This window comes from Aristolochia californica, unplaced genomic scaffold (assembly GCF_029961685.1).
Source record: "Aristolochia californica isolate CCGP_79_NKW_82.1479 unplaced genomic scaffold, dmAriCali1.0.hap1 SCAF_11, whole genome shotgun sequence".
NCBI lineage: Eukaryota > Viridiplantae > Streptophyta > Magnoliopsida > Piperales > Aristolochiaceae > Aristolochia > Aristolochia californica.
Genome location: NW_027181782.1, coordinates 25183059 through 25208608, shown reverse-complemented (window position 1 = coordinate 25208608; position 25550 = coordinate 25183059). Strand labels below are relative to the sequence as shown.

General features: G+C 39.4%; 2 protein-coding genes across 2 annotated transcripts; both read left to right on the top strand.

The window, feature by feature from the left end:
• The first annotated feature begins 5212 nt into the window (after positions 1-5212).
• On the top strand, positions 5213-9139 carry LOC137944699 (uncharacterized). The gene is made up of 2 exons (XM_068790419.1): positions 5213-7323; positions 9076-9139. The coding sequence occupies exon 1, from the start codon at positions 5761-5763 to the stop codon at positions 6664-6666; it is 906 nt and encodes a 301-aa protein (XP_068646520.1). The 5' UTR covers positions 5213-5760; the 3' UTR covers positions 6667-7323; positions 9076-9139.
• Positions 9140-22701: 13562 nt separating this feature from the next.
• Positions 22702-24937, top strand: LOC137943894 (endochitinase-like). Its single transcript, XM_068789320.1, has 4 exons — positions 22702-23050; positions 23368-23627; positions 23727-23877; positions 24183-24937. The coding sequence occupies exons 1-4, from the start codon at positions 22758-22760 to the stop codon at positions 24550-24552; spliced, it is 1074 nt and encodes a 357-aa protein (XP_068645421.1). The 5' UTR covers positions 22702-22757; the 3' UTR covers positions 24553-24937.
• Positions 24938-25550: the final 613 nt, after the last annotated feature.

The following is a 25550-nucleotide window of genomic DNA, read 5'->3' as shown; positions in this document are numbered from 1 at the left end:
CTAGAATAGAGAGCCTAGAAGGAACCTAAATTACCCTAGTTTATGCTAATTCCGAACTTGCTTTATTTCTCCATCCTTACCCCTTAAATAGGGTAATTAACATCAACATAGGTTAGGGTTATTAAACCCAATTCTACCCCTACCTTTAAGTCTTATTACAAATCAATAAAATTCGAAATTAAAAGCAACATAAATAATAAAAGTAAAGTAGATGACTCAGTCTTATTGAGTCCATAACATCTGCCCCCCCTTGGAGATCGAGCTTGACCTCAAGCTCGGAAGCTGGGTAGACCTGGTGAAAGTTGTCGAGCCACTCCCATTTTGCGTAGTTGTGGCCGATTGCTGCCTAGTAATGGCATGCAGGGAGATGTCCGATGGTTCTTCCTCAATCATATCCTCTGTCACCTCGATATCCTCATTCTTCAACCTTATCGATCAAAAACAATCTTTTGCACTGATGCCCAACCCGATATGGTTCATCACAGTTGTAACATAGATTCTTAGCCCGTCGTTCTGCCATCTCAGCACTTGTCAATTTTTTTATATAAGGAGTTGTAGGATGACTAGATCTCAGATCCCCTGTCAAAGTAATACCCGGGTTGTTTCTCGGAGGAATGCGCTCCCCTGACCCTGGAGGTCGCCTGTGTTGTGCCTGTTGTCGCAATTCTAAAGCACGAGCTATATTCATAGCGCTGGATAAGTCAACAGGTGCATAGAGCTCCACCTCAAGCTTTAAGGCCTCTGTCAGTCCTGCTGTAAATAGCGCAACTTGCTGATCCACTTGTACCATACTGCTGGCTCGTGCTAATTTTTCCTGGAATAATTTTTGATATTGCTCCACGGCCCCAGTTTGGCGTAGTAAAACCAAATCTCCCAAAGGGTTACTGTAAGCCGGAGGACCAAAACGGAGAGAACACAGTCGCTTAAATTCATCCCAATCTACCACCTCGCTATCAACCTCAACTAGCTGGTACCAAAGTTGTGCTTCCCCTAGTAAGTGAAAGAGAGCTACGTTGATCGGTCATAGGTTGGGACTCGCTGATGGCTAAAAAATTTTTCACATCGATACAACCATATCAAAGGGTCTTCTGACCCATTATAAGTAGGGAATTCCATTTTAGTATACCTCGGAACAGTGCCTCCCCCCTGGTAGAAGTGTCCCCCCGGAATGAGGGGTCCTTGCTGTCCTAAAAAACTCGTGCGCCTCAGAAATTCATCTCCCCCTCTGTTATACGAATGGTCCCCTCCTCTCTGATCTGGAATGAGGGGTACAGTCCCTCCCCCATGGTTGAGGTGTCCCTCCGGAATGAAGGGTCCTTGCTGACCCGAGAAACTCGTGTGTCTAGTAAACTCATCTCCCCCTCTGATCTGCGAATGGTCTCCCGGAATTGGGTTCTTGCCAGTGCTCAGACCAGTCTCCATGCTATCCATCCTTCCTTTCAAAGTTTCCAAACTGAGAGTGAACTTCTCCTCCAATGCAGCAAATTTCTTGCCAGTAGTTAGACCATTCTCCATGCTATCCATCCTTCCCTTCAAGGTCTCCATATCGATATCAATTTTTGAGAACCTCTCTAGGACAATATCAAATTTTCTTTCAAGCAATTCAAAGTATTCATTGGTGCTTCTCTCTACCGGGTTACCCTGCTCTGATACCAAGTGTTAAGCATCTAGCGAATACTACCCAAAAGACCGGCCTGTTAGGAGCGGAAGACATAGGTACTTAACCCAGGACCATAACAGATTTCATAACTTTGTTCAATTTAGGTATAATTACTTATGGGCTGTGGATTATTGGAATTGATGGCTTGAGTTGGATTAAGATGGTTAATTCCTGGAATGTCATACTCCTACTGGGTTTACATATAATTAATTGGATATGGAGAAAGAGGTGCTGGAATTGAGGGTTGAGCAGATTATACATCATTTAAGTTTCTGGAATTCCACAATCTTGATTGATTTATGCATGATTAATTGGATATGGAGGAAAGTTATTGAATAGAGGGCATGGAATAGATTGAAGTTGTTTAGATAGGTGTATATGGAAAGTGAACCTCTAAAGTAAGTGGATTGATTTTGGACTAGGGTTAGTTAGGTTCTAAAGGTCATACTTCATTTGTTTTTAATATGATTAGAAGTATATCAAATTTGATTTATAAAATTGATAGTTCTAATTTAAACTAAGAAATAGTTGAACTCTATGAATTTGTGTTTTGTTTAGGTAAGCATGAGTAGTAGTGTAGTGGCTTCAACGATTTGAAAATGTTGTCTTACAGGGCAATGAGTCAAAGAGTTTAGTAGAAGCTCTTGGAGGTTTGATATCATACTAAAGGGGGGGTTGGTCAACTTGAAGTCCGAGATGAAGATCAACCGCATAACGCCCTTCACCAGTTGAAGTCGTTAGCGGAGTGCAAATGACATTTCATCTGGATGCTGGGGATGAAGCGGTCCTTCATCTCCATGTTTTAAAATCCTTCATCTCATTGAAGACCATTTTTTATCTTCTTTGAGATGAAGGACGCTTGCGGCTTGGTTTTTTTTCCCCCTCTCTCTCCTCGCACCCCCTTCTCTCACACGTCCTCATTTCCATTTTTTCCTCCCTCTCTCCCGCACCCCCTCTCTTGTCTCCCTGCGCCCCCGATGTCGCTGCTCCCTCTCTTGTCTTGGATTCTCGTCTCCGGCCTCTGTCTCTGCTCCCTCTCGTCTTCGGCCTCCGTCTCTCGGACTCACCCTCTCTCTCGCACCCCCTCTCTCGTCTCCGTGCCTCCCTCTCTTCTATCGAACTCGCTCTCTATTTTTCTCTCTCGCTTCTCTCTCTCTCTTATCCCTCTCGACCTCCCTTTCTTCTCTCTCTTCTCCCTCTCAGCCTCCCACTCCCTTCTCTCTTTGGCTATTCTCCTTTCCCCAAAAATACTTTTCGATTTCGATTTTGAAGATGAAGATGAAGATGAAGATGAACTTGTCCACACTAACACCCTATTTTGAAGATTTTGAACATGAACTTGTTCACACAAACACCCATTTCGAAGATGAAGATCATGTAGATGCATGAGATGAAAATGAAGATGAAGTAAGGTGGAAGAGTTCCCTTTAAGATTTAGAATCTCCCAAGGGAGTGTATTACTTAAAAGGTGATGTTTCAACCACAACAATAGTCAACCAAGTCTTGTTGTGGACTATCTTATCTTATTGAGAACCAGAAAGTGGACCATCCATGGATTGAACAAAGCCAAGTGAATGTTGAAAAATCTTAGGGTGAAGATATTTACTTAATAATTAAGTACCAAGTACAAGATTGTAGGATTGAATGAACAATATTGCAGAAGTAATTCTTTGTAGGATAAAATGAGCAAAAGTTTTATGTAGAGAAGCCTAAGAAGTCAACTTACATCCCAATTGAGCCTTGCCCTTAGTTTCCTTGCAACGTTATACAGGACCTCAACTCTATTTTAGAGGTTTCTTTCACTTGTTAAGAAATCTCAGCCAAAGTTACAAGGAGGAATGTAATGTTCAAGGAAATTAGGATTGGAATCCTAACGAGTCAGTTTGTAAGTCTTCTTGAATAACTAGAAAGGTCGATCAACCATATTGAATTATAATTATGGGTCAATTAGAAAATTTATAAGCAATAGTAATGGATTAAATATTTGAGACTTGGACTAAGAGTCATAATAAACTCGAATGGATGGCCGTAATTGACCATAGTTGTAAGAGTGTTAAATTATAGTCTAACTGGGAAACTAACCATAAAAATTTTGACCCTTGGCATATGGGGTTATGCATATGCTTACAAAATAATTATACCCCTGCTGTAGTGGGGAATTTGGGACTCGACTGGTTGACCAAGAGAGGAAAAATATTGTTCTATCTGCATAAAGAAGTCTGGGCCTCAACTGGGTGACCAAGAGATGAAAACTAGTTGTGCCTCAATTGTGGTAGGGAGTCTGGGCCTTACTTGGTTGTCCTGAGGATGATTATATGGACCTTATCAGAATAATTATAAGATGATGTAGACTTCAATTGGGACCCCAAGTGGGGAATTAGGACCTCTTTTGGGACGTTGATTGAGGGTTGTGATGTTATGCACGCAATAATATTTTTATTTTTATTTTTTTCTTTAATTTAATATATTTTATTTCAGTTAAAGAATTAATAGGTCACATGGGCTTTTTTGGAATATTTTATTTATAGGTATATTTTTGTAATATTTTATTTTAAACCTTTCAAGGGTGAACCCTATTTAAGGGGTAAGAGTAATGAGAAAGGCAAACATTGATTTAGCATAAACAAGGGTTTTGAGCTCTCCTCAACGAGCTCAGGGATGTGCATTCTCCTCAACAAACCTAGGGTTTTCAAGCTTCCCTTTGGCTTGATTTTTGTCTTTCTGTTCTTCCTCCCTACGAATCCATGTGTCAGATCAGGGACCATAACAACTGGTATCAGAGCGAGAACATGATGAGTGATTCTTCGTCCCAAGAAAAATGGATTATCATGCTCGATTTATTAGAAGAAATACGTTCAGGACTTATAGTATGGGAAAAAAACTTTGGGGGATGTAACGCGTAGAACTTCCATTAAAATTTCACTAATGGAGAGGCATCTCACTGCCGCAGAAAATAAGTTCATACGACCTAAATCCTTTGAGGATGAAAAATTCATGAAAGGAAAGGCAGTAGATGTTGTCTCGGACAGGAAGACAGGCCACAGGCCTGATAAATTAAAAATTTCCTTAGCAGGGAAATCCTCATCCTACCATTCACTGTCCGAAGTCGATGGGAACGATTTGGGTGCGACCTCAAATCCAAAATCGGGAACCATGAGAATCTCCGAGAAGAACGTTGGAAATCCGAAATCGGAGGGGTATTCTGCCAAAACCTTGTCGTTAATGGCTGATTTGGGTTCGACCTCAAAAAACCTCTTCTCACGGCCAGCAGAATGTCTCCCAGAACATAAGGTGAAAAAATTCCGATCTGACTCTGTCTCGATGACTCAGTTCAGTTGTCCCTCCTTTGTTTCGAAAAAAGGTTGACCTAACTTCTCCAAGCTTCACCAAGTGGAGAAGCACCGTGTGGTTGTTGTTCGCCTTCGACAACAATCAGGCTCGACTTTGTCAGCAACTTCATTTTTTTGCCATTGACGGGTTATGCACACTGAAAGGCAAAAAAATCAAAAGACTTCGATTTCGAAGTATAAATCGTTGCCCTGGCAGAAGATGAGAGGTCAGGTTCAGAAGGCTTCGATATGAAGCTGCTTCAATAGGCCCTTGATAATGATATTGTTGCGGAAGATGAAATCTCATGGCCCTTCGATTTTGTTTTCCACAATAATCCATGAATGAAGTTCGGTGTTGGAATCGTTGACACAGAATTGAATGAATTTTGTGCTTCTGATGGTGATTTGGCTGGTGATCCTAGATTGCGGGATGAATCCGAGGATTTCTTCATATCGAATGTTTTCTCAAAGGTAACTTACAGTTCCTGTTTGTCAAGACCAATGGTCTTGATATCTGGTGAGGTGTTGTGAGATGTCCAAAGAGTCCACTACTCGGATTTACAGTTGGGTTTAAAACATTATGTCTTCGGGGGCCCTTCTTTGATTCATATGGATTCCAAGTTCGGGGATAATCCTGGTGCCTTCCATACATTTGCTGAAATGCCCGGTCGAAATGTGAATGTTTGGCATGCCATGATAGTTGGACTCTACCAAAACATGAACATCGTGGAAGCACTGGGTGTCTTTGAGGAGATGGCAAGATAGCAGGTGATGGGTCCTATCACAGTGTCTCGTGTCCTTCCTATTGGTGCCCCACCCATTGATTTTTTCTTGGGCAAGTTGATACATAATTGCACGATAGAGAATGGTTTTGAATCTAATGTTTTTGTATCCAATGGATTGATTAATATGAATGCAAATTGGGTTGTGAAGGAGAGGAGACAGGAGGAAGTTGCTAGTTTTGCAGATCTTGGGTTCTTCCACAAATTGTTTTGTGCTGCTGTGGCAATGCAAAAATGGGCTCAACAAAAAAATATAAAACCTGTTAGAAGTGATGTAGATGACCAGCACCTGGAATTGGTAGCACATGAAAATGAATCACAGGGTGCATCTATAGCACATGAGAATCAGGGACATGCTGCAGTGATTACTGCTCTGCAGATCTATGAACACAAGTTGGAAAAAAGAAAACTGAGAGGTCCATATTTAGGCAATCAGCATGGCAGTGTTTATTGGCAGATAGGAAGTTCCATTCCATTGATTTCTTTAAACCCATCAAAGGCTCTCTTAACCCAGTTGAACGATGTTTTTCACACCGAAGAGTCACCTATATGGATGGATAGAAGCACTGAGAGAAAGGATTTTGCTGCAGCAGGTGTTCTTCTTCTTTTTGGCACAACTGACTTAATGTCAACGGAGGCATTGGGTTATGTTTATGAAGGATTGGTGGGAGGTCATCTTACTGGGCGATATGCATTTTGGGGAGAGGCAATTCTGATGCTTCCATTTGTTATTCCTAGCATTTCGATTAAGCCTTTGCAGTTGAAAGGTTTTGCTTCATCTTGGTCAAAAATTGTGCTGGAACCTGTGGAGAGTGGTGTTACAGAAGTTCAAGGCACTGATACACCTAAGGACATAACCGATGGGGCTAAAGAACGTTTGCACTTATCAAGATAGATAGCTGGTGCAGACGCGCATGGGTTCTTCAACATTTTTTTTGTGCTCTTGTTGTGGCAATGCAGCAACCAGTGCTGCCACCAATGACACTACTGAAACCAGTGCTGCCAGCCAGCTGAGCAAACAATATTGTTGTGGCAGTCCAGAATACATTGCTGCTATCCAGCCAAGGACACAATGTTGTTGTCCCAGTGCAGAACATAGTGCTGCTAGACAGCCAAGGACACAGTGCTGTTGTGGCAGTGCAGAAAAGTTTGCTGCTAGACAGCCAGCAACCACTACTGAAATCAGTGATTTTTATGCTTAGCAGTTTTGGTTTTTTGGACATGGTGGAGAATCTACAGTGGAGAATGATTTTTATAACTGTTGAAGGGAAAAAATTTAAATTCTGGGCGCCTGGATAGCATATAGGTGCTTCAGTTTTGGATACTATTCTAGGTGACAACAAAAAGGAGTCAAGGGGTGGGGACACTATTTCTGGTGAGCTTCAATACAAGGTTGTAGAAAACAGCACATAGCGGGCAGATTGTGATATTAGGGAGTCTTCCGTGGTCACCCACAAACTGCTACCAACACAAGCCTACACCATATTGGTTTGCGGCTGCAATAAAGACTTCAACAACAGAAGTATGTTATTGTTTGTGCGCACTTCATCAGGTAAGGAAGCTTTGGGCACAATTTTATTAAGTTAAGCCTCATGCATGTGAATGAATCCATTGTAATGGATCGTAAGGGATCCATAGATGAAGTTGCTAGTTCTGCAGCACATGGGTTATGCATAGTATCCCTAGAACTTGTTGGTACAATGGAACCTCATGACGTTGGACTAGATGAGGTCACTTACCTACAGGGTGGGGTGTGGAGGAAGTTAGTCTACAAGCTTAAAATTTGAAGTTCATCTTCATCTCATGCTTCAAATTGATGTCGTTCATCTATATGAAATTCAATTTCAAACTTAGTGCTAGTGTGGATGAGTTCATATACACTGGAAAACAGTTTCCAGTGTTAGTGCCCCAAAATGAAAAAATATCAAAAACAAGAAAATGAGTAACTTATAATAGTATACTTAATTAAAACATAATACTTATACTCCAAATTAGGTAAAACAAACATGATTACAACACGAATAATTAATTTAATGTATAATTAAAATAAATTAATATACTAATTAATTAAATTATATATTATATTATTTAATGATTGCAATTTATTGTACATTAATACAATAATTACGTGAGCCAATTAATTGTGCCCATGATTAATTATAAAAAATAAATAAATAAACAGGAAAATTTGATCAAATGCTAACTTTAACACACTATATTTTTACGTATTATTACATCGTCCAGAGGAAAAGCAGGGGGGGGGGGGGGGGGGGGGGAGGGGGGAGGAAATTGCGTTGTCCAGAGGAAAAACAGGTTGAGAATAGGATTTGCAAGTTTTTTTTTTATAAAAATATTGCACGTGCGAGTTCGCACGCTATGCGGGACGGGGTGTCGAGGTGGGAAAATAATTTTCACCCTCAACTTAGGTATCCGAACTGGTATCAAGGGGGTTCTGTGCTGTGCCGGCAAGAGCGATGGCCGGTTGATCTGATGGTGGAAGCAGGCGGTGGTAGGGGGTGACGACGATGGGAGAGGGTTCAGAGCAGCTGCTCTGGCTGGGCTCGACGCTATGGGAGTCGACGACGACGGCGATGAGAGGCAGAGAAGGTGATGTGCAGGGGGAAGGATTAGGTGCGGCGGCTGCGAAGGGGCATCAGCGGCAAGTGGGAGAAGGGAAAAACGAGAGGGAGAAGGGAGAAAAAAATTTCGAAGGAAGAAGATAGAAGGAGGCGACCGAGGGTGTAGGAGAGAGACTGAAAAAAAAAATTGACGAGGTTTCGAATCACGGCGCCAGAGTTATCTGGATGACACGCAATATGGTGCAAAAACAGAATTCCATCGCATAAGCCGTGGAGATGATTTTTGAAATCATCTTAGTCATCTAGATGACTTGAATTCTAGTGCTCCACTAACGACCTGAGGAGATGAACTAATTAATGTGGCTGAAGTTCATCTCCCATGTCAAGTTGACTAACCTCCCCTACGTATACTCAGTGCTTATGGCCATGGTACTTTCGTCGAGAATGCTAGGCAGTTTGTTGAACATGGACTGGGTCCAAAGACTGAGGTTATCGGGGACATGTTGCATTTTGCCAATGAGGCAACCGTTGAGGCAAATCACACAAAGGCTGTTAATGTCGAGGCAGAAGTTACCAGTTAGGCGCAGGTGATAGTTCAACTTGTTATTCGGTTGCTTGTCTGTATTGGGATATGCTACAACAAGTGATGCTAGCCGTGTCAATTTTTTTTTATCTGGTTTGATGCTCTAGTTTTGTTGTCTAGATGACTGACATAGATACCGCAGTTGATACTTGGGAACAGGTGGAGACGTCGGCACGGGCAAGCAGACCCTACCTTCGAGCTTGAGGACAAACTCTTTCTCCTAGAGGAGGTGTAATGTTATGCATACAATAACATTATTATTTTAAATTTTTTTACCTTAATATACTTTATTTTATTTCAGTTAAAAAATTAATAGGCCATATGGGCATTTTTGGATTATTTTATTTATAGGGGTATTTTTATAATATTTTATATTAAACCTTGTAAGGGTGAACCTTTTTTAAGGGGTAAGAGTAATGAGAAAGGCAAACATTGATTTAGCATAAACAAGGTTTTGAGTTCTCCTCAACGAGCTCAGGGGTGTGCATTTTCCTCAATGAACCTAGGGTTTTCAAGCTTCCCTTCGGCTTGATTTTCATCTTTCTCTTCTTCCTCCCTACGAATCCATGTGTCAGATCCGGGACCATAACATGTGGACTGACTAGTATTATGTTTGTGGACTTATTGATTCCAGCTTTGGAAAAATATTATGCCTCATTTGTAGGGAGGAATAGAGACCTTATTGAGAAACCAATAAGGGTATGTGTGTGTGAGTAGAACAAATACTACATGAGAGATAAATACCTTATTGGGAAAACCAATAAGGGTATCTGTGGGTGTGTGTAGAACAACCGCGACATGAGGAATAAGGACCATATTGGAAAGCCAATAAGGGTATGTGTGTGTAAGTGGAACAACTACTACACCATAGATAAAAACTTTATTGGGAAACTGTTAAGCACCTAGCCAATACTACCCAAAAGACCGGCCTGTTAGGAGCGGAAGACATAGGTACTTAACCCAGGACCATAACATCACACCCCGCCCACCCGAGCCGACGACCACGACGGCATTAACACAGCAACGCGACCGGGTCAGGGGTCACGCCAGGGGCTTGCGGTCCACCTGCGCACGCGGCCGCTGGGACTCGAAGTCAGGACGTAGCGCCTGCTCTGATACCAAATGTTAAGCACCTAGCCAATACTACCCAAAAGACCGGCCTGTTAGGAGCGGAAGACATAGGTACTTAACCCAGGACCATAACAGAAACCAATATGGGTATGTTGTGTGCAGAACAACCACTACTTGACGAATAAGGGTCTTATTTGGAAACCAATAAGGAGATGTGTATGTGAGCAGATTAACTACTATATAAGAAGTAATAACCTTGTTGGAAAACTGACATGGGTATATGAGTATGAACAAAATAACTACTACATGAAAAATAAGGAACCTAGTTGAGAAGTCATAAGCAACCAGAATTCGTTGGCAACCTCATAAGCAACTAGACTAGTTTTTCTATCTAGTGTTTCTATTGACATAAGACCACCAATGCTAGCTAGATCAAATAGTTTGGCTTTGTCCAAAGGGAGTAAAATATGTGCATATTGATTCCTTCTTTTTGATATTCAATAACCTAAATAACGAAAAAAGACAATAGAATGTATTTGTTATAACAAAAATATAGAAAAAAATAAAATAATAGTTTTTAATTTATAGATTTTACCTAACACTAGCGAAAGTCATGTTTTTCTCTTAGATCATTCATAAATTCATTCAATTTAATGTTCAAAACTCGTGATACAATCATTGGAACTAATCTTCGATCAATTCTTATTTGATGTGCACGTGATGAAGAAATCATGTAATCCAGCTCATCTACAAATTGCATTGGCATCTTAATAGTTTGGAACTATATATCTTGTGCTCCCAGTAAATGAGGATGATAAGATTAATCATTTGTCTATTATTCCAAGAGTAGTATCTCCAACAGTAACTATATCTTCATTATTTTATATATTTTAGCTTTGATTTTCTTTTGATTATGTTGTATCAAATTAAAATGGCATTCTTTCATACATGCATAAACATCAACCACAAATTCTTGAAATAATCTTCCTCCCTTAAATAATGTTTTTCCTTCATGTTGTCGCTGACATCTGTCTTGACTATTTTTATGCAATATATTTGTTTTATGTGTATTCTCTCCAAAGAAGTAATAATGGGTGTTGCATTGTCATTAACTGAGATGACTTTATCTAATTCTTTATAAACTTGTTCCCATTTTTTCAACTATTATATCTCTTCCATCCAAATTTTTATATTTATTTTCAATATTTATAAGATCAACAACTTCTATTGACCATCAACTTCATTTCTTACTCTAATTAACCTTAGTCTAAATGTAAGTGTCTGATTTTGTTGAAAAGGATATTATGTCATTCCAAAAGTTCTAGTTAGTTTATCCTTTATTATTATATTACAATCTTTTTATCAATGTCTACGTTAGCCACAAATAGATAAACTCTATTAGACACCTCATGTTCTATATCATATGTATAATAAGTGAACAAATTGGGCTTTTTGTCGAACTAGAGATAGTGGTGATCCAAATAATTTTGTCTATGTATCTTTAAAACATATGGATTTTGTTTATCATTGATTTCATTTTAATTTGTTCCTTCATCGATGTAAAACTGAATATAGAGTTATAAACTCTATTGTTTTCCCAACACTTTCTTGATCTTTGTCCTCCATTATACTCACAAAGAACTGCAAGGAAAATGGGTGTTTGTTACTATAGTTAAACACTAGTTTTTCCATTATAACAACCAAGTGAAAATGTTCGGTTTTAAAGGTTGTAGATTTTATAATTCTTTCTTTGTACCAAATAGTAGCACCACAATAAAGGTTTCCAAAGTCCTAGTTCTGGAATATAAATCCTATGATAAGACAATAGAGATATTAGATATTAAAATTTAAAGAAATTCTTAACTACTATTTTTTCTATTGGTAATTAAATCACTCTTATGTCTTTTAGCTATTATTATTCTATTTGGTCAAATGAACTGTTGAAGTTCATTAACCAAATGTTGATCAATTTTATTTGAGGTTTTATCTAGCAATTGAATTTTCTAGTTGTCGATAACAACTATTGTTGATGTTGTAACATGTCCATCTTCATCAACATATGAAAATAAAATAATATTTATTTCTACCATTAAAAATTGAAAATTTTTAGTAATATGAATTTCATAAAAAAATTGAACTTTAATACAAACAATTTGGTAGTTTTTTTGTAATTTGTCAACAAACTAGGTAGAATGTTGTTGAACTTGGCTAGTTGATGCATTGCATTTTTTTGAGAATTCTACTCATGAAAATTTTGTTCCAAAATGTGAGGAAAGTTTTTGGTTGAATTTTGGAATTATATGTGTTCCCTATAACCTTGTCAATTTTGCTCTTCTTTTTTTATTTGCAATTATTTTTATTATATAAAAAAACTGAAAATCTTAGACTAATAGTAATAAATAATTATAAAAATATATCTATATTAAATAGTGAAGTTGTGTAAATAATATTTAATATTTATAGGCACGTATAGAAATTAAACCAATTTGTGCATTTAACTAAAATATCATGCATAAAAGCAATTCAATGTAAATAGCAACATGCATACACCATAGGGACAAAAAGATTTTTTTTTATTGATGTTCCCCTAGTGGTAGTCACCGCCTAATAACACTTGCTTGAGAAAATTCCCCTATTACACTCTAATAGCTGGAAAATTACAAAGTGATTCCGATTTTCTTTGGCCATGCATAGCTCAATACATAATTTTTACATAAGACAATCTCCCCAAGAGATTGTTACTAGATTCTAGCTCTAGCTAGACCTTTCTATCTAGATTAACTGGTTCTATATGAACCTTTAACAATTTCATAAAAAGAAGGAAAAATTACATTCTTGCTTGGAGAGTGTTGTGGACTCAATAGCACACCGAGTCACACAACGAAGGAGACAACAACAACTCACTCAATAGGATTTATTTCTTATATTACTTTGAGTAGGATTTATTTCTTATATTGTTTTAAGTAGGAGTTATTTTTAATTACTTTTATATGAAGGGGTATTATGGGAATTATTGTAACCCTAACCCTAAAACTCCATGACGTGATCTATTTAAAGGGAAAGAATGAATGAATGAGGCAAGCTTTGAGATTTTAGAATAACCTAGTGTAAACAGGCTGAGATCACCTCTTGATCTCGAGTTTAGGGTTTACTCCAAAAATCCAACGTATCCTTCACCCTCCATTGCCATCCATCTTCATCCACCTTCATCCTCCATCATCCATAGCTGGAAGAGCAGCTTCCTGCCCCTTTTCTGAGCCTAAAGAGAGGGTCTTCCCTCCTTCTCAGCGTCAACAGCCAGCAAGGGTTCTAACCCTCTTAACAAGTAGACAAAGGAAGGGTTTTCTGGTTCTTCCACATGAAGGTCTGGTGTATCTCTTCCTAGCTTGGTTGCATCACGGAAATCTAGCATCCACATCCACCAAGGTGAGCCAAGAGCTACACATAAGCTAGGCCTTCAATCCTAGCACGAGTAGCAACCAAACCTGGGTTGAAACCCTGGTTTCTATGAGCAACAAATGGTATCTCTTCCTGTCCTTTCTCCATGTGAATTAATTCAATTCTAGCTATAACTTTAGCACTAGAGTGGATACATCAAAAGGGGAATTGATCACGCGTGGAAGATCAATCAAAGAAGGGAGCTTTAACCCTTCTTATTGAGTCCAGCAACTCGGTACAAGAGCTAGATTCTCAAATCCCATGTCGTGTTACTCGATCCATGACCTGGGACCGTAACAACGTGGTATCAGAGCAGGGTAACATGGGGGATACTCTTAGCAATGAAGAAATCCAAATCAGGATACAAAAGATAGAAGATAGCCTTGAAACAGCACAACCGGTGTTGGGGAAGGTTTGTGATTTGGAAGAAGAGATGAGTCGAGTCATCAGCATGCTAACTGAGCTGAGGACAGAGAGACATCAGAGCCCAAAGGCGAGAGAGATTGCTCAACCATATCACAGAAGAGGGGAACAGTGGCCTGGGTGCACTACTGTCCAAGGACCCCAGCATGGAGGCACAGTTCCAAGGTACACCAAGTTAGAGTTTCCCTCTTTCAATGGTTCAGTTGATCCCTTAATTTGGTTACATAGATGTGAAACTTTTTTTTTAAACCAAGGGACTACTAAATGGGATAAGGTGAAACTAGCCTCTTTTCATATGAAAGATGAAGCCATGTTATGGGTTACTCAAGTAGAAAAAGAGAGACCAGGGATGAATTGAGGAGAATTTAAAAATCTATGCATAGTTAGATTTGGCCCTCCCACCAACAGCAACCCTCTGGGGGAGTTAGTCCTATTGCGACAAACTGGTTATGTGGAACAATATAAAAAATTGTTCCAAGAAAAGTTGGATCGTGCTGGTGAGAGCGTATTGGTTGACCAACAGATCTCCCTATTCACAATGGGTCTCAATGAGTATTTACGGCTAGAGGTGGAACTTCTTATGCCTACGGATTTAGCTCATGCAATGAATATGGCCCGAGCAATCGAACAACGACAACAATTGCAGCAACATAAGCCGGGTTGGTCGGGTGAGAGGAACACTTCCTCCACATGGCAAGGGCACCGCTATACTTCATCTTAGGGAGCATCTCTAGCAGCACCCTCCTCCAGATGCACTCTGACTACGACTCGGGTAGCCGATTCCCGCCCTGGTAATCCCCTACCGAACTTTATCAAAAAATTAACGAGTGCAGAGATGGCAGAATGACGGTCCAAAAATTTATGTTATCACTACGATGAGCAGTATCGGGTAGGGAACCAATATAAACGATTGTTTTGGCTCGAGGTGGCGGATTCAGAGGTTCCAGAGGAGCCAGAGGATATTATCGAGGAGGAACCACCAGAGATATCCTTACATGCTATTACTGGGGAGAAATCGCCTAACATAATGCAAGTCCGAGCTCATGTCATCGACCGAGAATTGGTGGGACTAGTCGACTCGGGGAATACACACTATTTTTTGAGTTTGATAGCCGCACAACACCTCCAGCTCTAGATACACCCTCATCCGACAACCACCGTTGTAGAGGCCAATGGTGAGAAGGCCCCTAGCTATGGGATTACTAAGGGGGTAACTTTTTCCATTAGCGCTACTTCGTTTAATGCTTAATTTTTTGTTATTCCTCTGACTGGATTTGATATGGTATTAGGCATTAAATGGTTACAAATGTTGGGGCCCATTCTGTGGGACTTTTCGGCTTTAACCATGAGCTTTGATTTGGCCGGGAGTTGGGTGCTCTTAAAGTGCTGTCAGGTGGACAAGGCCCACTGCATGCACACTTTGTAGACACAAGAACAGCCTGACAGTACTAGTGATGGTCTAGTTGAGGAGTTCTCTGACCTCTTCCTAGAGCCTTCGGGATTGCCTCCCCTGAGGCACTGTGACCACAGGATCTGTCTGAAACCAGGATCTGAGGTAGTGGTCGTGCGACCATACCGTTACCCACACCTTCAAAAGGATGAGATAGAGTGTCAGTGCCAGGAGATGTTGAAACAGGGTCTTATTCATCCCAGTCACTTCCTGTTCTCTTCGCCCGTCTTACTTGTGAAGAAACATGATGGGACATGGAGATTCTGTGTGGATTTTTGGGAGTTGAACGTGCAAACAATGAAAGACAAGTTTCCGATTCCGGTAGTGGATGAGCTCTTGGATGAGTTACATGGGTCATGGTTATTCACTAAACTCGACCTCCATTTGGGATACCATCAGGTCCGGATGCACCCATCTGATATCAAGAAGACGACGTTCTGCACACATCATGGCCACTTTGAATTCGTTGTCATGCCGTTCGGGTTATCCAATGCACCCTCCACTTTTCAAGCTTTGATGAACGAGGTATTTAGCCTCTATCTTCGAAAATTTGTTCTTGTGTTTTTTTATGATATTCTTATATATAGCAAGTCGGTTGAGGAGCACTTGGCACACTTGAGGATTGTTTTTGACTTGTTACGAGCACATCAGCTCTATTTAAAACATTCCAAGTGTTTTTTTGCGGCTGGGACACATTATCTCACATGAGGGGGTTACGGTGGATCCCGAGAAGATCCGAGTTATTCATGAGTAGCCGAAGCCACAGTCTTGTTCTGCATTACGGGGGTTTTTGGGTCTTGCGGGCTACTACCGCAAATTTATTTAGAACTACGGGTCGGTGGCAGCACCATTGACCAGCCTGCTCAAGAAAAATTCCTTTATTTGGAATGAGGAGGCCACCCAGTCGTTTGCAACACTAAAATCTACTCTCGCATCCGCACCAGTATTACAACTTCCCAACTTTGACGAATTATTTTTGGTAGAGTGCGACACTTCGGGCGTGAGCATTGAGGCCATTTTACTGCAGCTGGGCCATCCTATTGCTTATTTTAGCAGACAATTGGCAGTCCGCCATCACAAGCTGGCAGCCTATGAGCGCGAATTGATTGGGTTGGCCAAGGTGGTCCAAAATTGGAGGCCTTATCTATGGGGTCAGGCTTTTCTCACACGCACGGATCACTATAGCCTTAAATTCCTACTAGAACAGCGTTTGACGACGTTGCCACAGCAACACTGGATCAATAAGTTGTTGGGGTTTGACTTCTCGATGGAATATCTTGTAGGGTGATTGAATAAGGCGTTAGACGCCTTGTCGTAGTGTTTTGAGGATCAGCAGTAGGTCTATTCGATCAGCCAGCCGAGATTTCTCATCCTGGACTTGGTGAGAGATGCACATGCCACTGACCCTGCACTGTAGGAACTGCATCAGAAGATTTCGGAAGGGACAATGCATTCGAAGTGGTCCATCTAGGATTCACTTATTTATTACAAGCAACGGCTTTTCCTTCCACCAGAGTCTGAGTTGATTCCAGCTATTCTCTCGGCCTACCATGACAGTACGTACGAGGGGATACAAAAGACATTGCACATAATTTGAGCTAATTTTTACTGGCAAGCCATGAAGCCCTCTATTGCAACTTATGTGGGCGACTGTCAGGTCTGCCAGTGCAACAAAGCTGAGCACTTGAGTCCAACTGGTCTTCTCCAGCCTCTGGCCCTTCCTACGTAGGTTTGGGCCGATATTTCGATGGATTTTGTGGAAGGTCTACCCTTGTCCTCCGAAAAATCCGTACTTTTTGTGGTGGTTGATAGATTCTCCAAGTACGGACATTTTATACCGCTAGATCATCCTTATACAACAACACGGGTTGCTCAGACTTTCCTGGAGCAGATAGTCCGCTTACATGGCGTTCTAGAATCCATTGTGAGTGACTGAGATACAGTTTTCACGAGCACCTTTTGGAGGGAACTCTTTCGCTTGAGTGGGACTAAATTGAAGTTCTCCTCCGCCTATCATCCACTCTAAGACGGGTAGACAGAGGTGGTGAACCGCACCATCGAGATGTATCTACAGTGCTTGGTGGGTGATCTTCCGTGGCAATAGGTTCAATGGCTTTCGTGGGCCGAATCATGTTACAACACTTCGTTCCACTCTGCCTTGCAATCCACTCCTTTCCGGGTTATATATGGCCGGGATCCACCTCACCTTCTCTCGTACAACCCTCGGTCCTCCCGCGTGGACACAATTGATCAGGCAATCATGGTCCGGGATCTGCTACTACAGAATATTACAGAACGGCTACGACACGCCCAAGTTCGGATGAAGAATGTCTACGACAAAGGCCACCGTGAGGTCTCTTTTGAGGTTGGGGATTATGTGTGGCTACGGCTCTAGCCCTACCTTCAGCAGTCTCTTGCGGGATGGTAAGCTCTCTCCCAGATATTTTTTACGTTCCCTATTCTTCGACGCATGGGACCAGTCACCTATCAGCTCAAATTACTAGACACGGCCAAACTTCATGATGTGTTTCACGTCTCTCTTTTGAAGCCACATTTCGGGGCACAACCTACATCCACTCCATTCCTACCACCAGTTGATAATGGCGAGGTTATTCTTACCACTGCTGCGGTGTTACGCGCTCGACTGACCAATGACCATTGGGAGATTCTCGTTCAGTGGACGGACACTGACCCCGATGCTAAAACATGGGAACGTGTGGACATCTTGAAACAAGTCTACCCAGCTTTTGAGCTTGAGGACAAACTCTTTCTCTAGGAGGAGGCAGATGTTGTGGACTCAATAGCACATTGAGTCACACAACGAAGGAGGCAACAACAACTCACTCAATAGGATTTATTTCTTATATTACTTTGAGTAGGATTTATTTCTTATATTACTTTGAGTAAGATTTATTTCTTATATTACTTTGAGTAGGATTTATTTCTTATGTTGTTTTAAGTAGGAGTTATTTCTAATTACTTTTATATGTAGGGGCATTATGTGAATTATTGTAACCCTAACCCTAAAACTCCATGTTGTGATCTATTTAAAGGGAAAGAATGAATGAATGACGCAAGTTTTGTGATTTTAGAATAACCAAGTGTAAACAGGCTGAGATCACCTCTTGATCTCGAGTTTAGGGTTTACTCCAAAAATCCAACGTATCCTTCACCCTCCATTGCCATCCATCTTCATCCACCTTCATCCTCCATCATCCATAGCTAGAAGAGGAGCTTCCTGCCCCTTTTCCGAGCCCAAAGAGAGGATCTTCCCTCCTTCTCAGCGTCAATAGCCAGCAAGGGTTCTAAACCTCTTGACGAGCAGAAAAAGGAAGGGTTTTCTGGTTCTTCCACGTGAAGGTCTGGTGCATCTCTTCCTAGCTTGGAAGCATCACGGAAATCTAGCATCCACATCCACCAAGGTGAGCCAAGAGCTACACAGAAGCTAGGCCTTCAATCCTAGCACGAGCAGCAACCAAACCTGGGTTGAAACCCTGGTTTCCGTGAGCAGCAAAAGGTATCTCTTCCAATCCTTTCTCCATGTGAATTAATTCAATTCTAGCTATAACTTTAGCACTAGAGTGGATACATCAAAAGGGGAATTGACCACGTGTGAAAGATCAATCAAAGAAGGGAGCTTTAACCCTCCTTATTGAGTCCAACAACTCGATACAAGTGCTAGATTCTCAAATCCCACGCCGTGTTACTCGATCCATGACCCGGGACCGTAATAGAGAGATGTTTCTCCTTGAGAGATTCAAGTTGCTTCCTCCTTTGTAGCATGTTGTAAATAGATCAATGAGTCTGTACTATGATGTATGCAAGGATAATTGAAAGAGATTGAAGGTTTTTCAAATGTGTAACTCTCTATCTCTTTCTCTCTAAAACACTTTTGGTAGAAATTTGTAAGATAAAGGTTTGTGGCTTAAAGATATGCTAATAAATGCTCATTCACTTCTTTACTCTTGGTTTGGTGGGCTATTTATAACTTTCCCAACTCAAACTAGCAATTATTTGTTTCTTTTTTAAAAAATCAGACCACTGATTGATCTATCATGGGTAAGTGATTGATCGATCATAATGGCTACTTTTCTGTTAGAGACTTGTTGATTGATGGATTGATTGATCAATATGTTACCGTTGGTCAAGAAAAGTTAAGTTGATCGATCATTGCCAAAGATTGATCGATCAATTGAGATTTCCTTTGGCTATGCAATACAAGTACGATCAATTAGTGTATTTTTATTTGATCGATCATGTTTGAAGTCCCTTACTGGCAAGGTTCTTACTGTCGATCAATCTAGAGGGATGATTGATCAATCTGGAGCGATGATTTATCATTCCATGTAACTTTTGCTTGCCTGGATAGCTATGATCGATCAATCTCTGAGGGATGATCGATCATGCGTTATAGCATAAAATTTCCATGTCTTAGATGATCAATCAATCGACTATAGTTGATCGATCATACTTTATATTTCTGGCTTGCACAGTTCTAGATGATCGATTTCAATCAATTATTGATTGATCGTTCCAATGCCAGATTAAAAATGTATATTTCATAAAGGAGGAGAATTTCTCTCTAAGTGCTTTAACATGTTTCTAAGTGACATGTTTGATGATTCTAAACATGTCTATATGCAATTTATGCCATAAAGCTCTGATTTCACAAATACTTAATGAATAAGAGTTAGACTACTTTCTTACAAAAATTGATTGAGTTTAAATGTTTGTCTATGATGCTTGAACTTGAGTCTTCTTGTTGTCTTCTTCCTTGTAGGTGCTTCTTCAAGAGATGTCCTTCAATTGTGCTTGAGGTCTTCATTTTGGCTTTGATGTTTTAGACCTTGAGATGTTGTTGAAGGTGAAGTATGTGAAGTATTTGAAATACTCTAGATTTTCAAGTCATTAGTTCAAATAAGTTTTGTTATCATCAAAAGCAATGTGGGAGTCAACCTATGGTCAACAATATTAGGTTATCTTCCAATGTCTTTTGCCATCACCGTCCCTTAATTAGAACATATAAGAAGAATTTTATCATTTGTAGGTTCTTTGTTTAGGGAATACTTTTTTTCCTACCCCTCCACCATCTTTGTTGCGACTTGTCATCTCTTCTCTCAAAAGGTAGTCATAGACTCTCCATCATTTTTTCTTCTAAAGGTATGTAGCCCTTTTTTGTGTTTTGTTTGTTTTTCTCATGGAAACCCTCTTTTCACTAACTCTCTCCATCATCTTTGTTGTGACTTGTGATATCTTCTCTCATCATGTAGTCATAGACTCTCCATTGTTTTCCCTTCTAAAGTATTTACCTCTTTTCATCTTCTATTTTCCTTGGTATGGGTGTTTCATAAGTTTGTTAATTTTTTTTTCAATTTCTTGCTTTGTTGGTGGTTTGTTAGTTAAGCTTTTTTGGGGGGTCAAGAGGGGGGCTAAAGAATACTTAGGAATAACACCAAGAAATAAATACAATCAATTTATGGTGCTATTTGGTAAACTTTTGAAGTCAATTTATTAGGACCTAGAACCAACAAATAAACATAAACCAATTTTTGGTGTTGTTTGTTAAACTTCTGAAATTAATTTCTAAATATTACATGGAAAAAACAACAATATAAATGTTCAAATAGGTGCAAAGCAAAACTAGAAAACACTCAAATAGACTATCAATAAGAGAGTTGTATTACAAATCTGCATTACAACATGAGACTAGTCTATGGACAACCTATAGTGATGTTTTGAAATACTATACAACAAGAATAGTTTGTATTAGTGTATAAGAATAGTCTATCAGAAATCATTGAAACAGAAGAGGTATAAAGAACACTTGGCAGCGAGACCCAAATATTGCAGAATTTGAGTAAGAGAATTAAATAAACTATATTACAACATGAGAGTAGACTATGAGCAAAAAACCTCTATGAGAAATCGGTGAAGAGTATATGAATAACTTGTATTGATGCTATTAAATATTATACAAGAAAGAACAAACAAGTGTCGATATATGTGCACAACAAAACTAGGAAAGATCAAATTAGAAAGGGACTCAGGAATAGTTGGAAGCAACACCAACTTATAAACAAAATTCAATTTCTCTAAAAAACAAGAACTATTATTGATGAAAAAATTTACATAAAATAAAGATTTTTAGTGAAAATTTCATATCACAAAAAAACCTTCTGACAGAAACACATGAAAGAAATACTTTCAACAAAAAAGGATTTCCACCTTTAAATACTTTTTTGCCATTATCTAGGAAACATATATGTTTGGTGGAAAGTAATTTTCGCTAGAAAAATATATCCCACCAACACTGGAAAAAAGATAGTTAATAGAAAAACTTGACCTCTGTAGTCCAATATTTTTATGTAGATAAATATAGTTATAATATTCAGCAACAAAATATATATATTTTTTTTTGCCACCAATAGTCAATATTAGAGGAAAAAATATTTTGCAAATAAATACATTATGTTTCAATTGCTTCTCATTTAGATGGGGTCGATTCCTTCCCATGCAATTGACTCCCTCACGATACGGGAAAAAGATATTTAGCGGAAAAATTGAATTTTGCAACCGAATATTAATATTTGGATCAACATAATATAACTCTATTCAACTACATAATATTTTTCACACCCAATAAATATTAGGGGCAAAAAATTTTCACTGATTTTGTTTTTTATTGCTTCATACACATATGGGGTTATCTCCTATGTCTAGGGTCCACTCTTGCTTTTGCACCATATAGGGGTCGACTCCTTTTTATTGTTTTTCAATCAGATGGGGTTGACTCCCCGAGCTTACTGACAAAAAAGCAGTAAAATTTGAATTTTGCCACCAAATAATTTATTTTTTTATTTTTTAATTTTGAATTTGTAAATTTCTTAGGTGTATCACGATTGTGTGTAAAATTTAGATAGTTGATAAATTTTAAATATAGAAGTAAAAATAAAAAATTAAAAAACTAAACAAGTTATAAACTTAAAAATAAAAAATATAATTGAAAAATATAAACTGATTTATGGAACATATGATTATTAAAAATAATGATAGTTTCATGGATATATAATTAATTAGTCAAGACAAATGATTTATTTAACCTATTTTTTTATTAATTAGGAACATAACATCACTATACGAGTAGGTTATTGATTAGTTAAATTTTTATTTAATACTTGCATAAGAAATTGATATGGTTATTATAAAGAAACATTTATAGGTTAATGACCAATTACTTAAGTTTTTATAAGTGAAATATATCAGTGAAATAAATTATCTAATTTAACTATAACCTTATTCAGTAAATATTGCTCATAGACTATTCCTTTTTAAGACGGTGAAATACGGACGACTCAACCTCGCGGTAATCGTCTTTGGCTCCTTGGCGGTCGGACGGCTTCAGTCTCCTGAACTGATTTCTATTCGTAACCCACGAGAAGGCGATGACCCTGAGAACTACTTCCTGTCCGATTCAAGCTTCCGCCGCTCTCCCATCTCCCAGATCAGCTTTCCCCGACCATGTTCACGTTGCATTACTCTCATTTTCAGGCGGGAACAACAGTCCGTCTTCTAGATCCGTTTTGCGTTGTCAAATGGATTATAGGAAGCGTGTCTCGCGGTGGAGTACTCTGTCGGAATCCTGTCTGATCCCGTCGCAGAAGCCGAGTTCGGATCGGAGCCGTTCTCGATCATTTCGGGTTATGATTTCTGGTGGGAAAGATATTCCCGAAGAGAGGTATGATTTGGAAATTGGAAATATCAAGTATTTCCTTAAATTATTCCTTCTTTAACTGTGATTGTCTACTGTCTACACAATGTTAACGATTGAGTACTTGTTTCTACTACTTCAATCCATGGCATTATGCTGGGGCGAGCCATTTTATTTGATACTTCCGTAATCAAGATGATCCTAGCTAATCGAAACTGCAAAAAAGGGTAAAGCAAGGAGCTATCCTGCGCAGTAGACAAGCAGAGATGCCCAAGCACCTCCGTTTCTCTCTTAATTTACTTTTCGTTTAAACTCTTGAGTAATTTGATTGTCTTTAACCACAGGTCCGTCTCCGGGAATTACCAAAGCCAATGCCCTAGTCTATCGTCTCCTGCTACCGGAGTGACATCTATTATATCTCGTGAACTGTATGACAAAATGCTGCCACACAGAGGCAACCGCCTTTGCGAGGGAGCATTCTACACTTACGACGCTTTCATCACCGCTGCAAATTCGTTTCCAGATTTCGGAACGGTGGGAGATGAAGAAACTCGAAAGAGAGAGCTCGCGGCCTTTTTTGGCCAGACTTCTCGCGAAACCACAGGTACATTAACCAGTTCTACTCATGAATCGGATGCTTATCTGGGAAACGGAAAATATTGCAAAATTTGTTAGCGGATTTTCATAGAATCTGTTCATGCAGGCGGCGGGAAGAATGCATCGGATCGATATTCATGGGGTTATTGCTGGATTAGACAAAGGAAACCTCCATCAGATTATTGTCGACCAAGTGAAAAGTGGCCGTGTGTACCTGGACAAGCATACTATGGCCGGGGACCAGTCCAGTTGACATTGTAAGTAATCCATAGTTTGTTCATGGTAGGCCGAAATGGGATTTGCTATTCTTACAGCAGCATAGGTGTCTGTCACCGAGTCCTCCAGTCGCTATGGTGAGGGTTGTTTGAATCTTATTTGCACAGGGAGACTGGTCCTGGACAATCATCCTCTCCAAGTCATCTTAGGACTCACATGGTGCTCTGTGGGACTAGTAAATCCCAACTCATTAACATATGATTTTTTTTGGATTTGACTCCATTGAAATGATCAGAATAATCTTCAATATGCCTGACTTTTGAACGGCTACACTCTTGGATGACAGCAACTTCAACTACGGGCAAGCAGGGGAAGCTCTAGGAGTAGACCTCCTCAGTAACCCGGACCTTGTAGCGACAGATCCTGTAATTTGCTTCAAGGCATCCATCTGGTTCTGGATGACCCCTCAGCCACCAAAACCCTCATGTCATGATGTGATGATAGGAAAGTGGTCTCCTTCAGAAGAGGATTTAAGGGACAATCGTCTCCCAGGCTTTGGGTTACTTACCAACATTATCAATCCGGGCGAGTGCGGGCATGGGTATGATGAAAGGGTTGATGGCCGGATCGGGTTCTACAAGCGATACTGTGATTTGTTGGGTGTGTCTCACGGTTGCAACTTGGATTGTTACACTCAGCAACGCTACTACGACTGATTCACAGTCACGCTCCTTGGTCGAGGAGCAGGAAGGATCCAACTCTGATCAAAGTTTAAAAAACACAGTCAATATTTATTTCAGTATTAAATGTTGGACAGAGAGCCTGTCAGATAGGTGGGAAGAACTTTTTATTTCTCAGACACCATAATTTACAATAGCGTGGCCAAGAGGGAGACTGCGGTGAAGGTGGGTGTCCACAAGCGATTAAATAGCAGTCAGGGCTCGGCTATCGGAGCTCTTGTGAATTAATGAGTTTGGCTACACCCATCGAGTAGCCATTTCTTGGAGAAAGGACTTACTTTTTCTGAAGCGTCAAAATAGCTCCTGTATCCAATGCTTAAATGCTTAGCACAGCAATGGTATTTTACCTTTTTTTTTTTTTAATCTTATTTTTAAAAATCTGGATATATGTTTTATGTGTTGCTAAATTGAACAATTGCAAAAGTAGATGCCCAATAAAAACAAGATACCCCTTCGGGACATCTAAGGGTAGCACCAGGCCAAATCGGTTACTGTTCATTTCAGTTTTTATTTAGTTTAGTTTGAGTTCAGATTTAAAATATGGTTCCTAAGTATAACAAGTTAAATTTGAGATTTTTCAAGTTTTGTTGTTGGTTTGTGTTTTGATTTGTTAGCATATGTTTTTTTTTTATGAAAATATCTTTTACTTTAATTATTTTCGTCAATTTCTTTTTCAGTTGGTTGCTAGTTATTCTTATTTATTTCAAATTTTAAAGACGATCGATAGTTCAACCTTTTTGGATTTCTTAACATTTAATATTATTATTTGTTAATAAAATTAACAATATTGATGGGGGTATTTATTCTTTATTTTAGGCATATTAAGTTGGTTGTTATATATTTGTATGTTCAATTGTAAAGTCTTGGATTTCTCTGTGATAGTTTACAATTCAATTGAATTAAGTTCATCATAATATTTTTTTATTTATTATTTGTTAATAAAATTAACAATATTGATGGGGGTATTTATTCTT